The 25,300-nt window shown below is 36.2% G+C and overlaps 2 protein-coding genes across 5 annotated transcripts; one reads left to right on the top strand and one right to left on the bottom strand.

Annotated features, from left to right (window-relative positions):
- The first annotated feature begins 456 nt into the window (after positions 1-456).
- Positions 457-17,020, top strand: srpk1a (SRSF protein kinase 1a). 3 transcript variants are annotated; one of them, XM_058785714.1, is made up of 16 exons: positions 457-554; positions 1,301-1,355; positions 2,575-2,702; positions 3,261-3,369; positions 3,472-3,559; positions 3,817-3,904; positions 4,180-4,286; positions 6,647-6,812; positions 7,049-7,074; positions 7,783-7,999; positions 8,447-8,812; positions 9,088-9,188; positions 9,596-9,703; positions 9,845-9,914; positions 13,695-13,787; positions 15,382-17,020. In XM_058785714.1, exons 1-16 carry the CDS (start codon positions 542-544, stop codon positions 15,564-15,566), a joined length of 1,920 nt encoding a protein of 639 aa, XP_058641697.1. In that variant the 5' UTR covers positions 457-541; the 3' UTR covers positions 15,567-17,020. The 3 variants fall into 3 exon arrangements, with proteins under 3 accessions (XP_058641697.1, XP_058641698.1, XP_058641699.1); XM_058785715.1 differs by lacking the exon at positions 13,695-13,787 and adding an exon at positions 13,063-13,155; XM_058785716.1 differs by lacking the exon at positions 457-554 and adding an exon at positions 603-627.
- Positions 15,482-23,640, bottom strand: lhfpl5b (LHFPL tetraspan subfamily member 5b). Of its 2 annotated transcripts, none has more exons than XM_058785753.1 (3): positions 23,223-23,640; positions 21,624-21,854; positions 15,482-16,375 (listed from the first exon to the last, which is right to left on the bottom strand). In XM_058785753.1, the coding sequence occupies exons 1-3, from the start codon at positions 23,638-23,640 to the stop codon at positions 16,254-16,256; spliced, it is 771 nt and encodes a 256-aa protein (XP_058641736.1). In that variant the 3' UTR covers positions 15,482-16,253. The 2 variants fall into 2 exon arrangements, with proteins under 2 accessions (XP_058641736.1, XP_058641737.1); XM_058785754.1 differs by lacking the exon at positions 15,482-16,375 and adding an exon at positions 21,308-21,340 and having other exon boundaries at positions 21,618-21,854.
- Between the last annotated feature and the right edge of the window lie 1,660 nt (positions 23,641-25,300).

Raw genomic sequence — 25,300 nt, 5'->3', positions numbered from 1 at the left:
TTAGCACCTGACATAGAAAACATGGAATCAAACACACCATTGTTTACTGAAAATAAAGGCCGATATTTTTCAGAAACTTCTGCTTCTTTGTTTTGTTTGTTTTATGTTGAACAATAGAAAGTGAGGTCATTATTGACATTCTCCACCCTAGGTCTGGATTTCATTTAAAAATGTATTAAAATGCATTTTATGACCAATGCACCTTCAAGAGTTTCTTTAGTCTCTTATAACAAATTACCACAGAAACCATAATTTACAACAGTAACCGCTGTAACTATGGCTACCATGATGCATTTTGTCCCGTAGATTTACCTGTGCTTTGTTTTCGTGTTAAGATGTGCTCGTCTGGCTACTTCTGTCACTGTCACATCTTTCTTCTTTCGATGTATAATTGCGAAAGCACATACATTTAAAAAATGTGCTCTGACAAATAAAAAAAATATATGACAGGTCGCACCATGAACGCGCAATAGTCAAGACGCTCGTGTCCGGAGGTGCGCGCATGCGCAGGGCCACCCAAGCCGCCAACTAAGGGGCCAACATGGAGAGAAAAGGTAAGCTCTTCCTTGACTTTCTCTGAATAATATTTGCCTTGTTTGAAGCTATAACGTTTATATATGAGGCAAGGTGAATAACGTACGTTCTGACTCAAACGAGTAGTGTGATATTAAAGCATAAAGGCGCATTTTGCTTTGTATTGGGACGCATGGGCTGGTGTCTTTAGCGTTAGCATGTAGCCATTCAGTCTGCAGCTGAAGTGAGCTAAATTTATTTTTATCACGCCCCAGAGGCATGTTTTATTGTCGGTTTTTATCGCCTTCACTTTAAGCGATTTCGCTTTTCGTTTGTTTTAGATAGACGTTAATCTTCTGAGTAGGCGCGCGCACGAATCAACTGGATGAGAGTTGAAAGCGTCTGTTTTCCTCTTTGCTGTCGTGGAAACTTCAGGAATTCATTTCCTACAACCTCGTTTCTGCATCCATGTTCGTGGCGTTATAAAAACAGATGAAAAAATGCATGTTATTAAAGAGCCACGTCTGCACTCATGTAAAGCGCTCAGTTCCTGTCACACTGTAAACACTCAGCTGTGTATTGTTTATGTGCATTACATAAGATTACATGAGATTACTATCACCGGTCTGTGTTTCTCCTGTATTATTGTCAGGCTATGTTTGGCTGTCTTTGAGTAACTGAGTTTAAGCTATTTAAAAAAAAAAAAAAAAAAAAAAAATATATATATATATATAACAATGAAACCACTAATATACATATATATGTTGTACTTCATTTGTCACACCAGTTCTGGCACTTCAGGCGAGGAAGAAAAGGTCCAAAGCCAAGAAGTCGACCAAGAAGTGAGTTTGTGACTTATCCTCTTGTGTTTTTTCACCTGTTAGTATTTATTTATTATATTATTTATTTGGGTGTCAATTTTAATTTTTAAAATGAGTGTTAGACTAGACCTAAGAAGGACTGCCTGCATGTATACTACTGGGTTGTGCACAGTTAAACACTTTTCTGGGACATTATTGGACATTAAGATATTAGGAACCATAATATGGAATTCTGTCTTGTTGACTTTTTTTATGATGTTCTGGAAGTTGCTTAGTTAGTAGGTTGTTAAACGCAGTGTCTGTTAGGCGCCACTGTTTTGATGTGTACAGAATGAGTCATCTTGAGTTTATTCTGATTATTCTGTCTTAGTTGTTGAACCGTGTTCATTTGATATCTTTAAACATTTTGGTTTAAAAAATTTGCAGGATGCATGCAGTCAGTGAAATGCATTGAAACACTGGTAGACTTTTTTTTTTTTTTTTTTACACAAGAGTGCGTCAACATTGTATTTAACAAAAGATCTTATGCGATAGAAAACAAAAAAAAACACTAGCTGTGTGCATATCGTGTTTTTTGCATTAAGATTCAGATGACTGATTCAGATGAAGTTAAAAAAAAAAAGAATGTTTTTTTTTTTTTTTAAACAAGTCAAGTTTATTTATTTTACGCTCTTAATAATAATGGTTCCAAAAGGGGATTTTGCCATAGATTCATATTTTTGGTTCCCCAAACAACCTATCAGTTCAAAAGTTATTAAAATAACCTCTCTTTTTTTTTCACTATAAAGAACCTTTTGTGGACTGGAACCAACAATGCCAACTTTTAACAATGTAGTTTTTTTTTGTTTACAATACAGGTAGTTTTAAAGTAGATTTGCAGTAGTAAACAGCAAAACAGCACCAGCAAGTTCTTCGATCAGGATTCTGTAATTTTAGTTATAAAGACAACTTCTGTTTCACTTATTCTAAGATTATATAGCTGCTTTATTCAGGTCAATCCAGTTCGGTTATTCATTGAAGGCGTTTTTATGTAGGTCCTTTTGAGTGTAGCGTGTCAAAAATTAAAATCACATGCTGAAACGGTTGTCAGAACATTTAAACCATGTAAAATCAGCATCAAAGACTCTTTCATGTAAGATGATGGCTCTATGAGTGTTTATACTGTAAGAGGGCCGCCCTATATAGACTGTGCTGTAATGTGTGTCCATTGACCTAAATGAAATGTACTGTCATCCCTCAGGCCAGCACATCCTCCACGCGGGGCATCACAACAGCAGGCCCCTACAGAGACCCAGATACAGGAGCCCGATGAGGAAATCCTTGGCTCTGACGATGAAGAGCAAGAAGATCCTAATGACTATTGCAAAGGTTGCAAACAAAGCTCTATAAGTTCTTTTTGACAGCAGAAGCTACAGCTTAATTATTATAGACTAGACTTAAAATTGCTGAAATAAGTTCAATCTGAGAAAGCTAAAAAGGCTAGAAGCACTTATTTTTCACAGTTGTTTTTTCTGTTGGTGAAACAACAATTTCGTCCTAGAAGTGCAACACATAACTACTGTAAACTGCAAAATAAATTGATCTTTTGTACTGTAAATACAGGAATGTCATCATCCTCTGTGTTTATACCCCTATCGCTGTATGTTTCAAATATCTATGTGATTTTTTTTTTGTATTTAATGTAAAAGGGAAGTGATGTTATTATTACTCGCTTTATTATTTTTTTTTATTTTTGTTTTATTATTCACTTTACTTTTAAAATGTCAAGAATCTGATCAAATTCTAATTTCTATTTTTGGTCTAAACATACTTTACATTGATTGCTCAAAATCAGTCCCTAACAAAATAACAATCAAACTAGCCCTAAAGGACAATCGATGAGCTGTCCAAATGCAAATTGAAGGATTGCTGTTCTTCTTCGGTTAGGAGGATATCACCATGTGAAAATAGGGGACCTATTCAATGGTAAATACCATGTGATCCGGAAGCTGGGATGGGGGCATTTCTCCACTGTGTGGCTGTCCTGGGACATCCAGTAAGACCTTTGTAATTTTGAATAACATAACACAATAATGTGCCAAAATCACATATGCATGATACAGTTTTTTTTTTCTATTCCTTCTTTCCTTCTCTGCAGAGGGAAGCGGTTTGTTGCCATGAAGGTGGTAAAGAGTGCAGAGCATTACACTGAAACAGCTCTGGATGAAATAAAGCTACTCAGATCTGTAAGTATCCAAAGAAACTTCTGAAACTGATATGATTTAAATAATCATTTTAGAAAAAAGGGAAGGTAAAAACAATGAAGGTGAAATATAGATTATTTATTTTTAATGTAAATATTGAATTACCAAGTAAGCATATTTTGTAAGCATATTTACAAAATATGCTTACAAAAATATGCTTACCCCCAAGTAAGCATATTTTGATATATCACTAAACCAGGATGCTTAATTAATTTTATTTTATGCTGTTTTGTTTTCAGGTCAGAAATACAGACCCTGATGATCCAAACAGAGAGATGGTTGTGCAGCTACTGGATGACTTCAAGATCTCAGGGGTCAATGGGACTCGTATCCTTGAATATGTGTTGTGTGTGTGTGTCTGTGTGTGAGAATGAAAATGGGTCAAAAAGTCTTCAAGCAGGTGTCCCGTGCTATTTTAAGATACTCCAAATTCTTTTACAAGGGCACTTGTGAATGCCGACTTTGAAACAGTTGTTGCATGGTAGTGATTATACTGAGAGAAACTGTTCTGGTATTATGTTTTTCAGTTAGAACTTCTAGACTTATTTCTATCAAAAGCAGGTTCTGTTTTAAAAGCCTTGGACCTTCACTTGACCTTTCAGATGTCTGCATGGTGTTTGAGGTTCTAGGGCACCACTTGCTTAAATGGATTATCAAGTCCAACTATCAAGGCTTACCTCTGCCCTGTGTCAAGAGCATCATTCGACAGGTAACACGGCACACTACTGCACAACTAGATCAGTGTTCACATAATTATGGTTTGACTAATTAACTGCTGTCCTGGATTCAGTGGATCAGGTACAGATTAATTATTATGGGTTTACAGTCTTGCTTAACATTTTTGGTTTTATTAAAAATTCAGAATGATTTGATAATGACATCATGTTTAGTTTCTGTGTCACATCTGTTTTTTTAATAAAACCATGAATACAGATATGTTTGTAAGGGATAATGTACAGTGGGGCAAAAAAGTATTTAGTCAGCCACCAATTGTGCAAGTTCTCCCACTTAAAAAGATGAGAGAGGCCTGTAATTTTCATCATAGGTATACCTCAACTATGAGAGACAAAATGAGAAAAAAAAATCCAGAAAATCACATTGTAGGATTTTTAAAGAATTAATTGGTAAATTCCTCTGTAAAACAAGTATTTGGTCACCTACAAACAAGCAAGATTTCTGGCTCTCACAGACCTGTAACTTCTTCTTTAAGAGGCTCCTCTATCCTCCACTCGTTACCTGTATTAATGGCATCTGTTTGAACTTGTTATCAGTATAAAAGACACCTGTCCACAAACTCAAACAGTCCAACTCCAAACTCCACCATGGCCAAGACCAAAGAGCTGTCAAAGGACACCAGAAACAAAATTGTAGACCTGCACCAGGCTGGGAAGACTGAATCTGCAATAGGTAAGCAGCTTGGTGTGAAGAAATCAACTGTGGGAGCAATTATTAGAAAATGGAAGACATACAAGACCACTGATAATCTCCCTCGTTCTGGGGCTCCACGCAGATCTCACCCGTGGGGTCAAAATGATCACAAGAACTGTGAGCAAAAATCCCAGAACCACATGGGGGACCTAGTGAATGACCTGCAGAGAGCTGGGACCAAAGTAACAAAGGCCTCAAATCCTGCAGTGCCAGACGTGTCCCCCTGCTTAAGCCAGTACATGTCCGGGCCCGTCTGAAGTTTGCTAGAGAGCATTTGGATGATCCAGAAGAGGATTGGGAGAATGTCATATGGTCAGATGAAACCAAAATATAACTTTTTGGTAAAAACTCAACTTGTCGTGTTTGGAGGAGAAAGAATGCTGAGTTGCATCCAAAGAACACCATACCTACTGTGAAGCATGGGGGTGGAAACATTATGCTTTGGGGCTGTTTTTCTGCAAAGGGACCAGGACGACTGATCCGTGTAAACGAAAGAATGAATGGGGCCATGTATCGTGAGATTTTGAGTGAAAACCTCCTTCCATCAGCAAGGGCATTGAAGATGAAACGTGGCTGGGTGTTTCAGCATGACAATGATCCCAAACACACCGCCCGGGCAACGAAGGAGTGGCTTCGTAAGAAGCATTTCAAGGTCCTGGAGTGGCCTAGCCAGTCTCCAGATCTCAACCCCATCGAAAATCTTTGGAGTCCGTGTTGCCCAGCGACAGCCCCAAAACATTACTGCTCTAGAGGAGATCTGCATGGAGGAATGGGCCAAAATACCAGAAGACTTACAGAAAATGTTTGACCTCTGTCATTGCCAACAAAGGGTATATAACAACGTATTGAGATGAAATTTTGTTATTGACCAAATACTTATTTTCCACCATAATTTGCAAATAAATTCTTTCAAAATCCTACAATGTGATTTTCTGGATTTTTTTTTTTCTCATTTTGTCTCTCATAGTTGAGGTATACCTATGATGAAAATTACAGGCCTCTCTCATCTTTTTAAGTGGGAGAACTTGCACAATTGGTGGCTGACTAAATACTTTTTTGCCCCACTGTACATTACTGTCAAAACTTTTTGTTTTTTTGTTGTTGAAAGTAATACTTTAGGAAGGATGTATTAAATTGGTCAAAAGTGACATTAAAACACAAGATTTGGAAAAAGAATGCTATTCTTTTGAACTTTCTATTCATCAAAGAATCCTGAAAAATTTGTGCCTTCAGTATTGATAAGAATATTTTTCTTAAGCATCAAAATCAGAATTATTAGAATGATTTCTGAAGGATCATCTGACACCGAAGACTGGAGTAATAGCTACTGAATTCAGCTTTGCAATCACATGAATAAATTACATTTTAAAATATATTGAAATAGAAATAAGTTATTTTAAATTGCTGTTTTTTTAATCAAATAAATGCAGCCTTGGTGAGCATAAGAGACTTCATGACAATTCTACAGAGTGTTGTTTCTCAATTAGAATCAGAAGCAAACAAAATCATCTTGTTTTAGAGAGCTGTGAATAACCAATAGTGTAATGTTGTGTGTTGCTTAAGTATGTTTAGAAAGATGCTAATAGATATTTCTATAGTTGTTTGAGTGTCTGTATTTATTTATTTTTTTAAATCTCTCAGGTTCTTCAAGGTCTGGATTATCTGCACACGAAGTGTCAAATCATCCACACAGATATTAAGCCAGAGAACATTCTCATGAGTGTGGATGAGCTGTATATCAGGCGGTTGGCTGCAGAAGCCACTGAGTGGCAGAAAGCTGGTGCTCCCCCTCCATCTGGGTCAGCAGGTATGGCAGCTCTGCTTAATGACACACACATGATGAAGCACACTTATTACACGGCTTCAGTCAGTTTCGAATGATTATGTGTCAACTTTTCCCTACTATTTTTTTTTAATTTTTTTTAGCCAATTCACATTCTCTCATTAACTTGTTGGTTAGCTTTCTTACCCTCTAGCATACTGCTCTTAAAATTGGTTTACTTTGCAAGCTGTCATTGTGTTGTGTTGTTCTTTATCTTCCAGTGAGCACTGCCCCAGCACCTAAACTGGTATGTGTTCCTCCTTTAGCAGATGTTTTTATGCATTTCATTTAGAAAAATTAAATTATCTTTTTCTTTTCAATTAATTTTAATGTCCTGAAGAAAACTATTCAGTTATTCTCATTCTTTCTGTAGTTCTCGGAATATAATCTTGAGCTGTTGTTACCAATTTCAAGAATGTTCTGGGTTATTTACAACTTAAAATCTTGCCACCGTGACTGTGAAGACATTTATAATGTTACAAAAGATTTATATTTTAAATAAATGTTCATCAGAGAATCCTAAAAAATGTGCCATAGTTATAAAAAATATAAAGCAGCACAACTGTTTTCAACATTTATAGTAATACATTTTTCTTGAGCAGCAAATTGAGCATATTATAATGATTTCTGAAGGATCTTGTGACTCTGAAGACTGGACTATTGGCTGCTGAAAATTCAGTTTGCCATCACAGGAATTAATTACATTTGAAAATGTTTTAAAATAGAAAACGGCGCTTTTAAAATTGAGCAATATTAATGTGTTTAACCAAATAAATGCTTCCTTGTTAAGACTGCGAGTCATGATTCAAAAACATCTTGGGAAAAAAAAAAACAATTCTAAATGTTTGCATGGTAGTATAAGTTTATTTGTCAAATAACCGGGAATATTTCAGTTGTCATCAAAATGCTTTTGCTTTTTAGCATTACCATGATTACCCATCTTGCTCTTCCTCAGGCACCAAAAATGTCAAAAAACAAGAAAAAGAAGCTAAAGAAGAAACAGAAGCGTCAAGCGGAGCTCCTGGAGAAGTGCATTATGGACTTGGAGGAGATGGAGATTGGGCCTGAAGGCAGAGAAGAAGAGGAGGATGACCCAGAATCCCCCAAATCCCCCTCCTGTGCCCCACTCAGACAAGCGTCACTGCAGGACATTGCTTCTGAGGATGCAATAAGTTAGCTTCTATTTGTATAAATAATCTTTTATAGTGCTAGTGTTAATTAAAGTTGTTTATGCCATGGTCTGTCTGAATACTCGATTCTGATTGGCTGGCAGGTGTTGATTAAATTTGTTGAACTGCACAGGTAGTTCCAGGTCAATTTAATCACGTTCTATATTAATGCGCTTCCTATAAACATTGGTAACCATAGTAACATGGTTACAGTTGAATAGTAATACAGACGAAAATAACCATCATTTTTATCGTTCCGGTCAAATATTGCAGCACAAATATTGTTAACATCTTTAATATGTGAATGCTGGGAAATGACCATGGCATAAACAGGATCCGCTGCGCGTCGGGTGGTTCTTCGCCTCCACGTCGTGCATTCAAATCGTTTAATGCACAGCAAGCCGTTGATTATCCCTTACTTAGAATTTGCTATTATTTGTGATTCCATAGTGGAGACCAGAGAGAGACTAACCTCAGATGCTTCACTTGAGCTCAACTGTAACGGCTGTATACACTCCAGTCAAACACAACCTGAAGAGGATGATCAAGTAGACCAGCGACATGGCCAACTGCTACAGAAGGGCCAACTGCTACAGGAGGACCACCATAATGCAAACACAGGCCCAGAGGACACAGCTCAAAGCATGTACGAGTACTGTAATGGGGCCGAGTCCCCTGATCTGGACCAGGCCTGCTACAGTAATGGCACCTCAGGCCGAGAGCAGCCGGAGGAGGGAGAGTTGCCATCCAGAGAACAAGATCAGCAAAAGACTAGAACCAGAGCCAGGGAACAGAACAAGGATAAGCTAAAGAACGGTCAGTGAATTTTCTATGGCTTTTTAATTCTTTTAGTGAGGATTTTCAGAGATTATATGAGTCTTACATGCTGGTAACTGTTTGTATTAAAGGGGTAGTTCACAAAAAAAACTAAAGTGTCATTATTTGCTCACCCTCATGTCGTTTCTAACCTGCAATGCTATTATTTTCAGGAGAACACATAGTGAGCATTTTTGATGAGTCTCTTTACAATGACAGCTCATAGTGACCACATGCGTCTGTTTTTGATTTTGAGCTTTTTCCTCCTCTTTCAGATAAGTTGTCATCTGGAAGCCTATTGGTCAATCCACTGGAGCCATTTAACGCAGACAAAATCAAGGTCAAGATTGCTGACCTTGGCAACGCCTGCTGGGTGGTAAGAATCTTAATAATCTGATGAAATCCAAATTGTAGTAAAAACGCAAATTAGAATGATTTCTGAAGGATCACGTGATACTAAAGTAATGTAATGAGTAATGAATGACGAAAATGATGCTTAACATCACAGGAATAAATTACATTAAATAGTTATTTAAAATTGTAATAATATTTCACAATATTACTGTTTTTACTGTATTTTTGAGCCTTAGTGAGCACGAAAACATAAACAATCTTACTGGCCCCAATGGTTTGAACTTTAGTGTAAGTTTATTTGGTTGTGTGTGGACTGATAAATGGTGCACAGACGTTTATTAAATATAGAAGTTGATTTCATCTTTTTATAAATTGAAGAATCGCATTTTTTCCAGAGCTGAGTATTGCTATGATTTTTCTGCCCTTCAGCACAAGCACTTTACTGAAGACATTCAGACCCGGCAGTACCGCTCCCTGGAGGTGCTGCTGGGATCGGGGTACAGCACACCCGCTGACATATGGAGCACAGCCTGCATGGTGAGAAGCTACACGTGATCTTTCATCAGTTTGTTAAATCTGCATTACTTCTACATAAATCCACAGGGACCATTGTGAGATCAGATAAATCAATTTGGTAACAATTCAGACCTGATATTGGAATGCTCTTTCTCTTTTTAGGCGTTTGAATTGGCCACTGGTGATTATTTGTTTGAGCCCCACTCTGGTGAAGATTACTCCAGAGATGAAGGTAATGCAATATTTCTTCTTTCTGCCCGAAATACAAAAATGATGAATGTTTCCTGCATTACATTTATTAAGAAAAGATGGTACTGTGATAATTAATCCGGATTACAGATGCATGTGCAGTATATGCCAACAGTAAAGGACATACCGAATGATTTCAGTTTTAATATGACTGACAATTTACTTTGACATTTTAATGTCTCACTACAGGCACTATGTAATAGAATTTAAATAACAAATTATTTATTGTATGTTGTTTTCTTCTAATATGTATTGAAATTTCAGTGCTTTAAGAGCTTGAGTAATCCTGTGGTTATTTCCCCGCTAACAATCAGAGCCTGCTGTTTAAATGCATGTCTCTTCTATAAACTTCCTCTTATATTCACTTCCTCCTCCTCCACCTTTCGCCCACTACTTCTGCCTCTTTTATTGACCCATGTTTCTTTGTTCCTCCTAGTGTTCTATTCTTAGTTGATGCTGTAACTAAATGGACTAAAACAGAAAGATGCATATTTTGCATGCCTTGGAAATTGAGTGTGGGAAGAATTTGTAAACGTAAAGCCTAATTTATTACACATCAGTCAAGCTTCGTTTGCAGTTTCTAAGGCATTCTGTCATCTGTGATCTAATTGTATTTACACTGGAGTGTAAATGCTATTTAAACAGATCTTGGGAGTTATGTTAGTCATGATCAGAATTTGCATGTTTTGAGCAACTATGTGGTTGTTTTAATAGATTCCTATTAGGGCTGCAACAACGAATCGATTAAATCGATAAAAATCGATTATTAAAAGCGTTGGCAACGAATTTCATAATCGATTCGTTGTGTCGCGCGACGCGGAGACGTTTGATTATTAAAAAAAAAAAAAAAAAAACTTTAGTTGAGCGCGGAGCGGAGTGAACACACTCGGTCTCTCTCGCGCACGGATGCTAGCAGAGTTTGGCGCCTCATAAATAAAAAACAAAAAGTAAAAAAAAAAAAAAAACGAGCGGAGGTAGAGGAAAGATACATGGCGGAGGCAGAGAAATCCGTGCGACCCAAGTCATCCAAGGTGTGGGAGCAGGGGCGGCGTTTGCGTATGGCAGAGTATGGCAGTTGCCATACCCTAGCCCAGTCAGGTGCTGTGAAAAATTATCCAAACTTGAGTCGCTTATAATTCGTTTTTATTATTTTAAATCAGAGAGTTTTAAAAATAGTAAACCAATGATAAGCATTAAAATAACTTGTCAGTAAAACTGTAACGCCATTGGATCATCGAGCTCTCAGCGAGACCTCGTACCTTCACCCCGCCTCCGTTCAGATTGACGCGCGCACAGCCTGGAGAAGATGAGATCTCTGCTTTTTCGCAATGCAAGGGTGAATAAATAATTGGTGTTTGAATAGTACAGCGTTTTCTTTACTCAAACACTATGTCAGTAAAGGATAATGTTTTTGTGTGTTTGAAGAGTGGAGAAGAATTAGTTATTTGCTGTCAATATACGTTTTAAATATCCTGTGCATTATGTGCATAAGCGCTTAATTTGAGATTTTGGCCAAGTGTATTAAACAGCAAGAAAAACTAAGCGCCCATATAGCTACAATCAAAGTTATATAACCTGTAAAGTTGATGAAAGCATAATGCACTTATGCACTGCATAACAGTTACAGCCGTTCTAACGACAGACAAAACACCCCATCTCCGTCATTCTCTGGTCAAAAACATTATTAACTCCATTTGAGCTTGATTTTCATATAATGTTAAGTGCAGGTGTCTGATACAATACCAACGCTAACGACGCAGTGTTGTTAAATTATTTAATTTTTGCACTCCCAGATGTAAAGCATACATGTGTATGTTTTTTGTGTTAGTCCATTTTTATTTTATTTTATTATTATTATTATAACAGCTCAGGGATGTTCAAGGAGCAACATGTTTGTGCACTTTCTAAAGATTTTAGTTCTGTTTTTGAATAAAGGGTTGGAAATGAATGCTTTTTTTTTTTTAAATCCGATTCATCGATTAATCGAAAAAATAATCGATTATTAAAATAATCGTTAGTTGCAGCCCTAATTCCTATTATTTGTCAAGTGAAATTTCTGATTATTCTATTGATTTTAAAAGGCGAATTATTTAATGGCATTTGACAAGTATAAGGATACATAGATTTATCATTTGGTTGTAAATTGTGCATTGTGGTGCTTAAATTTATTATATTTGTATATCTGCATGGTGTTTAGCAGAATCTGGTCAGACAAGAAGTCAAACTGGAGAGACAGCTAGAAACCAGTTATGATTCATTATGCTTCTGCTTAGGACACACTGTGTTCTTACTCTTGTGGTAGACCACATTGCACTGGAATCAGCTGATGTAATTTTCATAAATATGGAGTGAGCAGAATTAGATCACACTTCAACCTTCTTCCAGTTTAAGTCATCTCAAAGAGGAAGGTAGCTATTGAATTTTCCTATTGGCATAGAAAACATTGCCTATCTGTGTCTCATGGTTTTTTCTGTCACCATCCCATCCTTCATGTCCTTCAAGTCATGTCTCTGTGATTGGGTTGGGTATTTTTTATTTTATTATATTGTTTAGTCCTATAATCGCATTTACATTTATTTTTTTCTGTATTTTATCAGTTGAATGATATATAAAAAGTTCAAATTAAATTTGTGTGTGTGTGTGTATAAATATATAAATGTGTATACACACACACACTTTTATCTGTATCTGCCATCAAAAAAATCCATATCGGTCAACAACTAGTGTCTATCTGTTTGTTTGTTTGTTTGTTTGTTTTTGGGGTTTTCTGTCGATTTTGTTTATCAACCTGAATTTTAAAATTTAATGCGTTCCCTTTATGGGCGGTGTGTCCCAAAGTTTTAGTGGTCATAATGCAAAAATATAACTCCAAATTGCCGTCTGAATCAAATATTCCATAGAGCCATGAAACAAATATTTATAAGCTGAGACTGGAGACCCTGATGTAAGCTTGTAATCTGTCATTCTGACCCACTGTTATTTGCCTTGAGTTTGGTCTTTTTATTTATTTATTTATTTTTAAGATTCTCTTCATGTTCTTTCTGCTTGTCCCCATTCCATTATCATGTTCTCTTTCTGTCTCTGTCTTCCCTGTGTGTCTCTCTCTCTCTCTCTCTCTATCTCTCTCTCAGACCACCTTGCTCTGATTATTGAGCTTTTGGGGTATATCCCCCGTCACTATGCTTTGAGCGGGAAATTTTCACAGGAATATTTCAGCTGTAAAGGTACGCCTGTCAATCAGGAAGAGCCCTGCCCTGAGGGAGGGGTTTGAAGGGAAGAGAGGAGATCCAGCAGCTCCATTGACAGCACAGCCTTGTGTTACACTTTTTTTTGAAAACATTTTTCTGAAGGTTTTGTGAAAATCCTCTTCAGCAAATGTCCAGTTGTTCACAAGGAGGCTTTTCTTACAAGTCTAATCACAATAGACGAACTGTTGTAGCTTCAAAGCCACTGAATTGCGGCATGACTGAATTAGCTTGAAGCTCTAGAGGCAGGAGAATCTCAGAAACACTTCTGCATTACACAAGTCCAATTCTTCTTGAAATCTTTAATCTGAATCTCTGATGTGAAAATAGTTCACTATGTGACTGCCATCTGTGCTGTCGGGACATGGCTGCGCCTCCTTGTTTTCCCTCTTGTCTCTCTGCTCTCAGGATGGGTGAATGACTGTATTAACACTGTCTGATCAAGTTGTCCAATGTTTGGTCCTCCCCTTCACCTCACTACCCCCTCCCTGCTCGACACTCTCTGTGTGTGATGGTAGACCACATTGCTTTGATCATTGAACTGCTGGGGGCCGTCCCACGCAAACTCATATTGACCGGAAAATATTCCAAGGAGTTTTTCACCAAGAAAGGTAATGCAGCCATTATGAATACATTTTATACCTAGTCATGATGCTTTTATTTCAGATGATTAAATTGCAATGTAAACTTTATAAAGTAGTATGTGCACTCCTATTCAAATGTTTGGGGTTGATAACATTTTTTAAAAGTTTTTCACCAAGGCAGCATTTACTTGATTAAAAAGACAGTAAAAGCTACAATATTGTAAAATTAATATTAGAATTTAAATGTTTTAAATTATTATATTTTAAAATCTAACTTATTTCTGGCCATTACTCCAGTCTACAGTGTCGCATGATTCTTCAGAAATCATTCTAATATGTTCATTTGGTGCCCAATTATCATTTCAGGGCTCTCGAAATTTCCATGGTAGCCTTTTGGGCAGGCATCCTTCAGATTTTGGTAGCCCAAAATGAATTTAACTAGCCCGAATAAAAAAGATAAATCAGCATAATTGAAAACTTCAGTATTTTTCTTCAAATAACAAGTCAACAAGTCCAGACTGTAGGGGTGCAACAGATCACAAATCTCATGGTTCGGCTCACATTACGGATATTGAGTCACAAATCAGATCAGATTCTTTTGGTGAGCAAAATTTTAACACTTTAAGTACTTCTTCGATACCACAGGAAAAACTTGTAGTATAACTAATAAAGGTCAAGCATTATTAAAGACAAGTGAACACTCCGTAATAAAATAAGAACATGGATAAATAAAAGCATAGATAAAATATAACAAAGCTACTTTTCTAAATAAATTAAGTTCTAACATTAGTTTTCAGGCACTGAAATGTAATTAAGTTTAAAATAACACTGCATGGTGTTCACTGTATAAATTAGTTTAATCTTTGCTAAAGCTGTTTTGTTGTTTGATTAACATTACTGACACAGACAGCATCCGATTTCTTTCTGATTGTGTTTGCTTTACTTAAGACATAGCCAACTGTTTAAGATGATACTTGCTGAGACAACTATTTTGAGGTCATTTTGTGTGCGTGCGCACTTTGAGTAACAGCGCGTCAGTACTGAATTCTTTCACTTGAAACGCTTGACTTTTAAATCAGCAAGACAGAAATGCATGCAAATGATTAATTAAGATCTGTTTCAACACTACAAGCGAGTGAACAATGCAAATCAAGTAAGGGATTTTATGTCACTATTCAAGATAGAGCAGTGATGCATTTTGGTAGCCCGACTGGAAAACACAGTAGCCCCAGTACATCAGGCTAGCGATTTTGCAAGCCCTGCATTTATTATCATCAATGTTGAAAGCAGTTGTGCTGCTCAATATTTTGTGGAAACCATGAAGTTTCAAAAGAACAGCATTTATTTGAAATGGAAAGCTTATGGAACAATGTAAAAGTCTCTTTTGATCTGCATGTTTGCTGAATAAAAGTGCTTTTTAAAAAAATGTATATATATATATATATATATATATATATATATATATATCACTTTGAAAGGCATCCCATTATCAATTTAAAATGAAGTTTTAAGGGGTTTTGTGTGGCAAAATGTTAATGCAAGAAAGTTGCAAGGAAAAAAAAAACGGTACTAGAGTACTGCATGGAATGAGAAGCCTGGACTCTAATTGTGCTTTCTGTAGGTGACCTGAAGCACATCACTAAACTGAAGCCGTGGGGTTTGCTGGATGTTCTGATGGATAAATACGAGTGGCCTCGGGAGGAGGCCGAGACCTTCACTGATTTCCTGATTCCAATGCTGGAGCTCCTGCCAGAGAAAAGAGCCACTGCTGCAGACTGTCTGCGACACCCTTGGCTTGCCGTCTAGTGGCCTCTTGCTGTCACTGCACATACTTCAGGCCATCTCTCCCTGAACTCTAGAGACTGCAACAGATCACTTTCCAGTTTATAGAGCATATCGGCGTAGTTATTTTTCTTCTGTTAATCTGAGTGATCTCATTTGCTTGGCTCACCAGAGGAATAGTAAACCTGTCTGTTTTTGTTCTAGATGCTTTCTTCTACTTTCTTTTTTCTTTTTTTTTGTTCGTGAGGATTACACCCGCCTTGCTCCCACTGCCGTCCCTGTTATTTTGGCAAAGGATGAAATTTAGACCTAGGAGGCGCCTGTTTAGGTACCTGGGGTATTTTCTGGAGTCGTTAAAAATTAAGATGGAAGTCTGTTTTTTTGCAGTACTAACATGAGATGCAGTCCAATCCTCCTGAGCACCGATGACCCAGACTGCAGTGCAATGTACAAGAGATCATTTTGTTACTCATAGTTTTCTGAGTGGGAAAGGAATGGTGGTTTATGGAAAGGGAATTGTTTGGTTTACCTTTATGACTGTAGAGTATAAATTAAGATGTTCTGTTCTGCGTCAAGATTCGCCACACTTCTGTGTTTCTCCCAACTATACAAGTGTCTTTTGTGTGTGTTTGTGTGTTTATTAGTTCAGTAGGTTTTGATCTTGTCTGTCTCAGATTAGATTTTAAAGAGCTGAAGTCTTCTCACTCATGGTCAGTACATTTTGTGTACAAGAAGCTTCCACATAAAGTGAGTAACTGTCAAGGGCCACCAAAAGTGATATGGGGGGAGGGGGAGAAAAACATTTGTGAGTGTGTGTTGTACGTATGATTTATGTGTGCGCGCATGTGCATGCGTGTGTGTCTGTATATATGTGTACCAAAGAGTTTGCCTTGATCTGTATATTACAGCCATGTACAGTTTTTAAAAGAAATCCTACTATTGCATCTAAGCTAAGATTACTTAGCTGGATAGAAGTGTTTTAATAAAGCATTTGGAAGATGGGTGCACCTGTTGGTCTGATTTGCTGTTTTCAAAAAATTTAAAATTTTATAAAATGGAGGTGATAAAGCAGAGTATTTTTCATTGTAATGTACGCTGATCTTTTGTACAGATGAAAGTTAAGATTAAATAATTGTTGTGTTACTAAATCAGTGCAAAACAATTAGAAAAAAAGGTAAAGAGTGCCGGAAAATGTGTATTTTTTTTTTATTTGGTAACATTTTATGAAATACATCAGAACCAGGGGCTGTCGATCTGGATTGACAATTTTACATTATAGCCTTATAGCCTGAATATATATATATATGTATATATACTATAAAATATGTATGCAAATTGTATAATATCCAAGGTACACATTTCTAGTAATTGTGCAGGTCATTCTCGTATTGTATTTTCAGAAAGTTTTGGAATATTTGTCCTCTCCCCAAATTTGTCACTACTGAAACACAGTAATAAAAATTTTATTAGAAGGGTTATATTGATCTATTAAGATTTTGCATCTACATTGTGTGTATGTGTGTGTATGTATGTGTGTATATATATATATATATATATATACACAGTGGGTGCGGAAAGTATTCAGACCCCCTTAAATTTTTCACTCTTTGTTATATTGCAGCCATTTGCTAAAATCATTTAAGTTCATTTTTTTTCCCTCAATGTACACACAGCACCCCATATTGACAGAAGAACAGAATTGTTGACATTTTTGCAGATTTATTAAAAAAGAAAAACTTAAATATCACATGGTCCTAAATATTCAGACCCTTTTCTCAGTATTTAGTAGAAGCACCCTTTTGATTTAATACAGCCATGAGTCTTTTTGGGAAAGATGCAACAAGTTTTTCACACCTGGATTTGGGGATCCTCTGCCATTCCTCCTTGCAGATCCTCTCCAGTTCTGTCAGGTTGGATGGTAAACGTTGGTGGACAGCCATTTTTAGGTCTCTCCAGAGATGCTCAATTGGGTTTAAGTCAGGGCTCTGGCTGGGCCATTCAAGAACAGTCACGGAGTTGTTGTGAAGCCACTCCTTCGTTATTTTAGCTGTCTGCTTAGGGTCATTGTCTTGTTGGAAGGTAAACCTTCGGCCCAGTCTGAGGTCCTGAGCACTCTGGAGAAGGTTTTCGTCCAGGATATCCAGAGGTGGGTAGTAACGAGTTACATTTACTTGAGTAAATTTTTTGGGTAACTAATACTTTTAGAGTATATTTAAAAATGGGTACTTTTACTCTTACTCAAGTATATTTTTAGTGAAAAAACGGTACTTTTACTTCGTTACTGTGGGCGACGCTCCTCTCGTTACTTTATCTTAATGCATACAAGTTAAAAATCCTTCAGTTTATTCCAAGCGCGCCATCTACTTTTTTTTCTGGGCAATGAGCGATGCCCGTTCGCGAATGATTCATTCTTTTGAGTCAATTCTGTTCGAAGGCTTGATCAAACCAGTTGGCAGACCAATGAATCGGTTCGCGAATCAGTTTGAATGATTCGTTCAGTTCCCTGCCGCACGCGCTGAGTCGTCTGAAGCGGTTCTCACTCAGAGTTGTAACATCAAGAGCGCTGAAGACGTGGCTCTGGATCAACAGTCAGTTGAAAGCAAATCTGCAAAGGCTATGTTTACTAGCTATGAAGATCTTTATTAGATGAACGCGTGTGCTGTCGGTTCCACAGGTATAGATTCGATTACAATACACGATACCACTATGACATTACCAGTTTGTTGTACATGTACCTTACACATTAAATACAATGTATAATTGATTCATTAAATAAGCTGTCACAGAGTATGAAATAAACACCCGCCAAACCCGCGTTAGTTCCAGGAGGAATGCCTTGCCTAGACACAATTAATATGGAAATTTTCACAATATTTACGCTTGCAGAAATAAAGGCTACATTTGTTTACATTTTGCAGAACAGACGGAAGAAGATCCGTCAATGTGCGTTTGTTTCGTTATGTTCAGATGTTCTGTAACGTTAGCGGTCGTGTGAGGAGATTTCACTCTTCTCCGTGTCAGAGGTTAAATACATTTATAATACATAATTAAACTTTAAAATATAATTTAATTTAACTCAGTGATGCAAATCAGAATTTGTATCAGCTGTTACTCCAGTTTTCGGTGTAATATGATCCTTCAGAAATCATTCAAAAATATTGTTTTATTACCAGTGTTGTTGAAAAAAAAAAAACAGCATATGCTGGTTAGGTATGTTTTGAAGCTGGGATGCTGGTTTGTGCTGGTCATGTGCTGGTCTTGAGCTGGTCGGACCAGTTTAGGACAAGCAAAGGACCAGCTTAAATCAGCTCAAACCAGCATCCCATGCTTCAAAACATACCTAACCAGCATATGCTGTTTTTTTCAACAGGGAACAGTTTTGCTGCTTAATATTTTTTGGAACCTGTGACAGTTTGTTCAGGATTCTTTTATGAATAGAAAGCTAAAAAAGAACAGCATTGATAATAAATCAGGCTGATAAAAATTATGATTTGCATCACTGAAATAAATTACATTAAAAAAAATTAAAGGTATTTTGAATGGCAGTGTGTGTGTGTGTATAAAAATGTATCTAAATATCTATATATCTAAATAAAAATCTCATCAGACCAGAGAATCTTATTCAGGTGTTTTTTAGCAAACTCCATGCAGGCTTTCATGTGTCTTGCACTGAGGAGAGGCTTCCGTCGGGCCACTCTGCCATAAAACCCCGACTGGTGGAGGGCTGCAGTGATGGTTGACTTTCTACAACTTTCTCCCATCTCCCGACTGCATCTCTGGAGCTCAGCCACAGTGATCTTTGGGTTCTTCTTTACCTCTCTCACCAAGGCTCTTCTCCCCTGATAGCTCAGTTTGGCCGGACGGCCAGCTCTAGGAAGGGTTCTGGTCGTCCCAAACGTCTTCCATTTAAGGATTATGGAGGCCACTGTGCTCTTAGGAACCTTAAGTGCAGCAGAAATTTTTTTGTAACCTTGGCCAGATCTGTGCCTTGCCACAATTCTGTCTCTGAGCTCTTCAGGCAGTTCCTTTGACCTCATGATTCTCATTTGCTCTGACATGCACTGTGAGCTGTAAGGTCTTATATAGACAGGTGTGTGGCTTTCCTAATCAAGTCCAATCAGTATAATCAAACACAGCTGGACTCAAATGAAGGTGTAGAACCATCTCAAGGATGATCAGAAGAAATGGACAGCACCTGAGTTAAATATATGAGTGTCACAGCAAAGGGTCTGAATACTTAGGACCATGTGATATTTCAGTTTTTCTTTTTTAATAAATCTGCAAAATGTCAACAATTCTGTGTTTTCTGTCAATATGGGGTGCTGTGTGTACATTAATGAGGAAAAAAAGAACTTAAACGATTTTAGCAAATGGCTGCAATATAACAAAGAGTGAAAAATTTAAGGGGGTCTGAATACTTTCCGCACCCACTGTATATCTATCTATCTATCTCTCTATCTATCCCTCTCTCTCTCTCTCTCTCTCTATATATATATATATATATAAATTAATTAATTAATTTTATATATATATACATTTGCTCTTTTATTTAAGTTTTTTCAGTGGTAAATCCATAATTACATTTTCAACTGTATTTTACTCGTAATTTTGAGATTTTGTATTGATTTTGATTTTGTATTTTGAATCCATTTTTTCTTTGTAAAAGGCAAAAAGTTTATCATATACTGATCTCAAAGTTAAGGATTCATTAGTTTGAATATACATTTAACCAAAAACTATCATAACATCTTGTGACAGTAAATGCTTCAGAAGTGACCACATCACATTACAGAATTTTAACTTGCACACTAAAACACTACAAAAACATAGTAAAATACAAAAAAATTGCATTACTGTACTAAAATTTAGTTAATTTCCCCCAAATATGAGGATTATGTGCTCCCTTTTCTCACCACCGAAACAATGATGACATGTTTTGGTCGTGACCGTTTCAGTAGCAATTCTATGGGATTAATACCCCAAAAAAACAAAGACGTCATTATACTGAAACTCCACTTTCGAGTTTCGGTAGTGACAATTTTAGATACTTTTGAACCTAGCTCAAAGATTCTAATCAGATTTTTCAAATTTAGTTACATTTACCCCAAAATGATGGGACATACTCGCACTTTGTAGCTATGAGAGAGGGGGACGTAAGAATATTTCCTGCTCATAAATTTAGGGCTGTAGTTAAAATAAGTCTCGGCCAATGGACTAAAACATACAATGGTTTTGGTAGTGACATGAAAAATGTGGGACACATTTTTTTTATTTCATTTTTTTTACATAATTGACGAAGGAAATATAAAATAAATATTTTTTTAACTTAACTTTTCAAAAGAATCAAAAAGATAGTTTTAAAAACAATAGAAAAAAAATACAAAATTTATTTTAATATCATTTTCATAAGTTGAAATTTAGGGGTTAGGGTTTGGACAGCCACCTCCCAATTGAAAGTACCCAATAAATGATGATTTTATTAAGCTTACTAATATTGTAAATATTATTGTGGGTTTCAATGAAATCTAAGATTTGAATACTTAAATGCTTTTTAAATGTTTTTTGGTTGTGGGACAACAGTTTGCATCAATTCTGTAGAAAAGTCCATATATAGGCCTATATATATATATATATATATATATATATATATATATATATATATATATATACAGCCTTTGCCAAAAAAGTACAAAAAATAAAAAGTTTATTTTTATTTTTTTAATATAATTTCCTTTAACTTTAAAGAATCTCCAGTTCCATGTCCACTGCAGTTCAAATCTGTTGGATTCAGGCTTTATCTATAAACAAATGGAAACAACATTTCTACAGGTTATTGCATCCTAAATATAGTCATGAATAATTATTTAGTAGGATAGAAACGTATTTATTATTTATCCATATTATTTATGGAAAATTAAATTAATTATCAATTCATTGGCACATTCTGGCTGTGTTTTCAAAGTGAGAATCTATCCAGCTCATAGCCAGTGTAACTTCATGTTCTGCTCTGAATTAGGAGTAATAAATATATTCTAATTACTCTCCAAATCATTCCTTAATCAGTGCTTCTCTTACCATTATTCTCCACCTCGAAGTCATCTGGCAGCAGTTTGTCTTGCCGGTTGCCCAGAGTGAAGGCAAGCAGTGCCAGTAACGCTGCGTCCAGGATGCTGATAATGCCTAGAATATAGGCCCACCGAACGGTGCAGTTCCCCAGCGTGTACTTGTCCGTCCTCTCGCCACACATCCGCTTTACCTCCGGAGCATCCCAGCCGTCCGGATAAATCATACAACCCATCACCATCAACACAGCTACAACATCAAGTGCAAAGATGACATTTTTCGACTTCTCCCTCTTTATAAAAAAATTACAATATCCATTTATTCAGGGTAGAGGCAATATAAAATTTTTCACGAATGAAAACGAGTTTGTGAAGGATATACGCACAGGTAAAAATGTTTTTAAATTCGCTGATGCAACAAATGCACTACCAGTCAAAAGTTTTTGAACAGTAAGATTTTTTATATTTTTTTAAAGAATTATCTGTGCTCACTAAGCCTGCATTTATTTGATCCAAAATACAGCAAAAGCAGTAATATTGTGATATTTTTTGTACTTTTTTTTTTTAAATAACTGCTGTCTATTCGAATATATTTTAAAATGTAATTTATTCCTGTGATAAAAGTTATATTATAAAACAATATTTAAAACAGTTGAGTAAATTTTTTCAGGATTCTTTGATGAATCTAAAGATCAGCATTTATCTGAAATAAAAAGCTTTTGTAACATTATACACTATACCATTCAAAAGCTTGGAGTCAGTATTTTTTTGGGGGGGTATTAATATAAAAGTATTAATAATTAAAAATTAATACTTTTATTTTGCAAGGATGCTTTAAATTGATAGAATATCTAGATTTCTATTTCAGATAAATGCTGTTCTTCTGAACATTCTATTCATCAAAGAAACCTGAAAAAATCTACTCAGCTGTTTTCAATATAATAATAATAAATGTTTTTTTTTTTTTTTTTAGCAGCAAATCAGAATATTAGAATGATTTCTGAAGGATCACGTGACACTGAAGACTGGAGTAATGATGCTGAAAATTCAGCCTTAAAATCACAGGAATTAATTTAAAATATATTCAAATAGAAAACAGTTATTTCAAATAGTAAAAATATTTCAAAATTGTACTCTTTTTGCTGTACTTTAGATCAAATAAATGCAGGCTTGGCGAGCAGAAGAGACTTCTTAATCTTAATATAAACTTTTGACTGGTAGGGTATGTCTTAAAATACGTCCTTCCAAATTATTCTCTGGTGCCAGAAAACTGAAAACAGAAATTAATCGAAAAGTTTAAATGGATTCAGGCCAAAAAGGAAATTCTGTATGACTTTATTTCTGCAGAACACAAACTAGTAAGTAAATAAATAAATGAATAAAGATTTTTCCCCTTTAAGACACTACACTACAAGACTGTTATTGAATAGACTGTGTGAGTGTCCCTCACAGCTTGCTGATCGATAGCAAGCAAACAAACAAATAAATGTCTAACCTTATTCAGGTCTCTACCCTTAATAAATATATTAATAAACAATATTTCACATTTGGTTATTTTTTTAAATGCTTTAATATATTTATGCTTATTAGCAAGGCTAACTAGATACACTTTGCTCACCTGAAGATGTTTGCATCCATGCGCATATCTTATACACACTTGCGGAGTTGCAGAAGAAGAAAAGACCCAAGCACACAATGGTGCCCACAATAAGGAGCATTGAGGTGCCTACAAAAAACATAGCAGTCCTGAAAGCCCCAGAGGGGATCGAACCAAAATCAAACACACTTCCTTTACAGACCAATTCGGAGGTGATGGGGTTGCCAATACAGTAGTGAAAAAGCCCAAAGTATCCAGCCTGCGGCGTGTTAACACTGTCACCGATCCAGTAGGGCTGAATGAAGACCACCACCGTTATGATGGCGAAGAATATGGTGAAAACAGCCCACAGGACGCCGATGGCCCTGGCATTTCTCACATAATTGGTGTGGTAGATTTTGGCAGCCTCTTGGGCTGGAAGCATCTTCTCATTCGCCATTATTAGACTTTCATTTATCCAGCGAGGTTAGAAGTCTGTGGATATTTTTCAAGAAGAAACCAGACCAGATGAAAAGCTAGTTCAGAATCCAATGCCACGGACAGCTCTTATTATTATGTAGCCATTTAGTTCAAAGAAACAAATGAAATCAGCTTTTTTCAAAGATGTCCAAAGGCTAGGGAGACCGTCACCAGTGGAATAGTGTCTGAAACAACGTTGTTGCCAACAAAGGTGTCAGTTTTTAAATTATTAATGGTAAATTAAGCTGAGGAATAAGGTGGCGACAATAACCTGTTCTCTTAGATGCTGTAATCAGATATGTCTGTTACTTCACAGTAAAAGAACAGCTGTTGTGTTCTAGGACCAACATGGATTCTTTATCTTTTGTGAAAAGATGCATTATTATACGTATATAATTATATATTATATATAAAATATGCTCCTGCCAAATCTATGAAACACAGCAGATTAATACATCTTTATCTCACCAAAACAGTTTAACTTTTTATTTTTTATTTTTTTTATGCAGGAACCAACTATGTTGTCAAAGTTTGTTCAGTGTCTGTGTGAGGGGACCCTTGGCATCATGTTCATAGCTTTTTTATTGATATCTCTGTGCTTAGTGGTTGTCCTTTCCGAACCTAATGGCTTTATTACCAATCTTATGATCTTTATCAAATTAAACATTAAAACACTACATGGCCAAGTGTGTCACGGTCCTGCTGGAGCCAGGGAAACGCGGGGACCAGGAGTTACTTCCAACATAGACTTTTATTTGGAATAGCAGGAATGCAGGACACACGAGTAACAATTAACAACCGACAAGATGACAGGGAAACACAGGGCTTATGAACAGAACGAAATCAAATGAGGAGAACTGTAACAGGTGGGGAACAAATCAAACACGGCTGGAGACTAAAGAACTCATAATGACAGGAACAGGAACAAACCAAATATGGGCACGAGAGGAGGGGAAACACAAGACAGGACTGACAAAGTGTTTGTGGACACCCCACAGGTCACTCTTTTCTGATAAAATGTTAGACAGCAGGGAAAAAAACATGCTTAATGCAATTGCTAAAATCGTTTTTTTTTTAATAAATGTTTTGATAATAATAATAATAATAATAAAAAAAGTATCTTACGCTCACCAAGGATGCATTGGTTTGGTATTATTCATTGATAAAAAAATCCAGTAAAAACTATATTGTGAAATTTAAAATAAATTTTTCTATTTGAATATATTTTAAATTATAATTTATTCCTGTGATGGCAAAGCTGCATTTTCAGCAGTCATTATGCCAGTCTTCAGTGTTCATATTGATTCATTTAATTCATCCATGCTAAATAAAAGTATTAATTTCTTTGAAAGAAATCTTACTGACCCCCAACATTTGAACAGTGGTAGTGTATAATGGTGAATAAATAGGATAGGAAAGTAAATAGACTTACCATCTTTTAAAAGAAAAAAAAAAAACACATCTTTTATTCATTTATTGGTTTGGTGGTTTACTTTTTTTGAAGATTTAGTTTACGTTCTAAAAACAACAGTGTCCACCAGGACAAGCGGAAAGAGAGCATAAAAGAGAGATCATTGCTAATGAGGTTGGTAGTGATATAAATAAACAAATGTATCTTTTGTAAGGAATTTATTGCTCAA

This window comes from Onychostoma macrolepis, chromosome 08 (genome assembly GCF_012432095.1).
Source record: "Onychostoma macrolepis isolate SWU-2019 chromosome 08, ASM1243209v1, whole genome shotgun sequence".
Classification (NCBI taxonomy): Eukaryota; Metazoa; Chordata; class Actinopteri; order Cypriniformes; family Cyprinidae; genus Onychostoma; species Onychostoma macrolepis.
The sequence above is the reverse complement of the archived record's forward strand: the minus strand, read 5'-3'. Positions and strand labels throughout refer to the sequence as shown.

What these genes read in the sequence shown, in the direction of transcription:
- srpk1a (XM_058785714.1), top strand. An exon ending in AAATAAAGCTACTCAGATCT is followed by an intron (nt 3,560 to 3,816) that starts GTAAGTATCCAA and finishes TTTTGTTTTCAG; the next exon opens with GTCAGAAATACAGACCCTGA. An exon ending in CTCAGGGGTCAATGGGACTC is followed by an intron (nt 3,905 to 4,179) that starts GTATCCTTGAAT and finishes TTGACCTTTCAG; the next exon opens with ATGTCTGCATGGTGTTTGAG.
- lhfpl5b (XM_058785753.1), bottom strand. Translation starts at nt 23,640, where the DNA reads ATGGCGAATGAGAAGATGCTTCCAGCCCAAGAGGCTGCCAAAATCTAC. An exon ending in ATGGATGCAAACATCTTCAG is followed by an intron (nt 21,855 to 23,222) that starts GTGAGCAAAGTG and finishes TTGATGTTGTAG; the next exon opens with CTGTGTTGATGGTGATGGGT. An exon ending in AGATGACTTCGAGGTGGAGA is followed by an intron (nt 16,376 to 21,623) that starts ATAATGGTAAGA and finishes ATGCGCGCACAC; the next exon opens with ATAAATCATACGTACAACAC.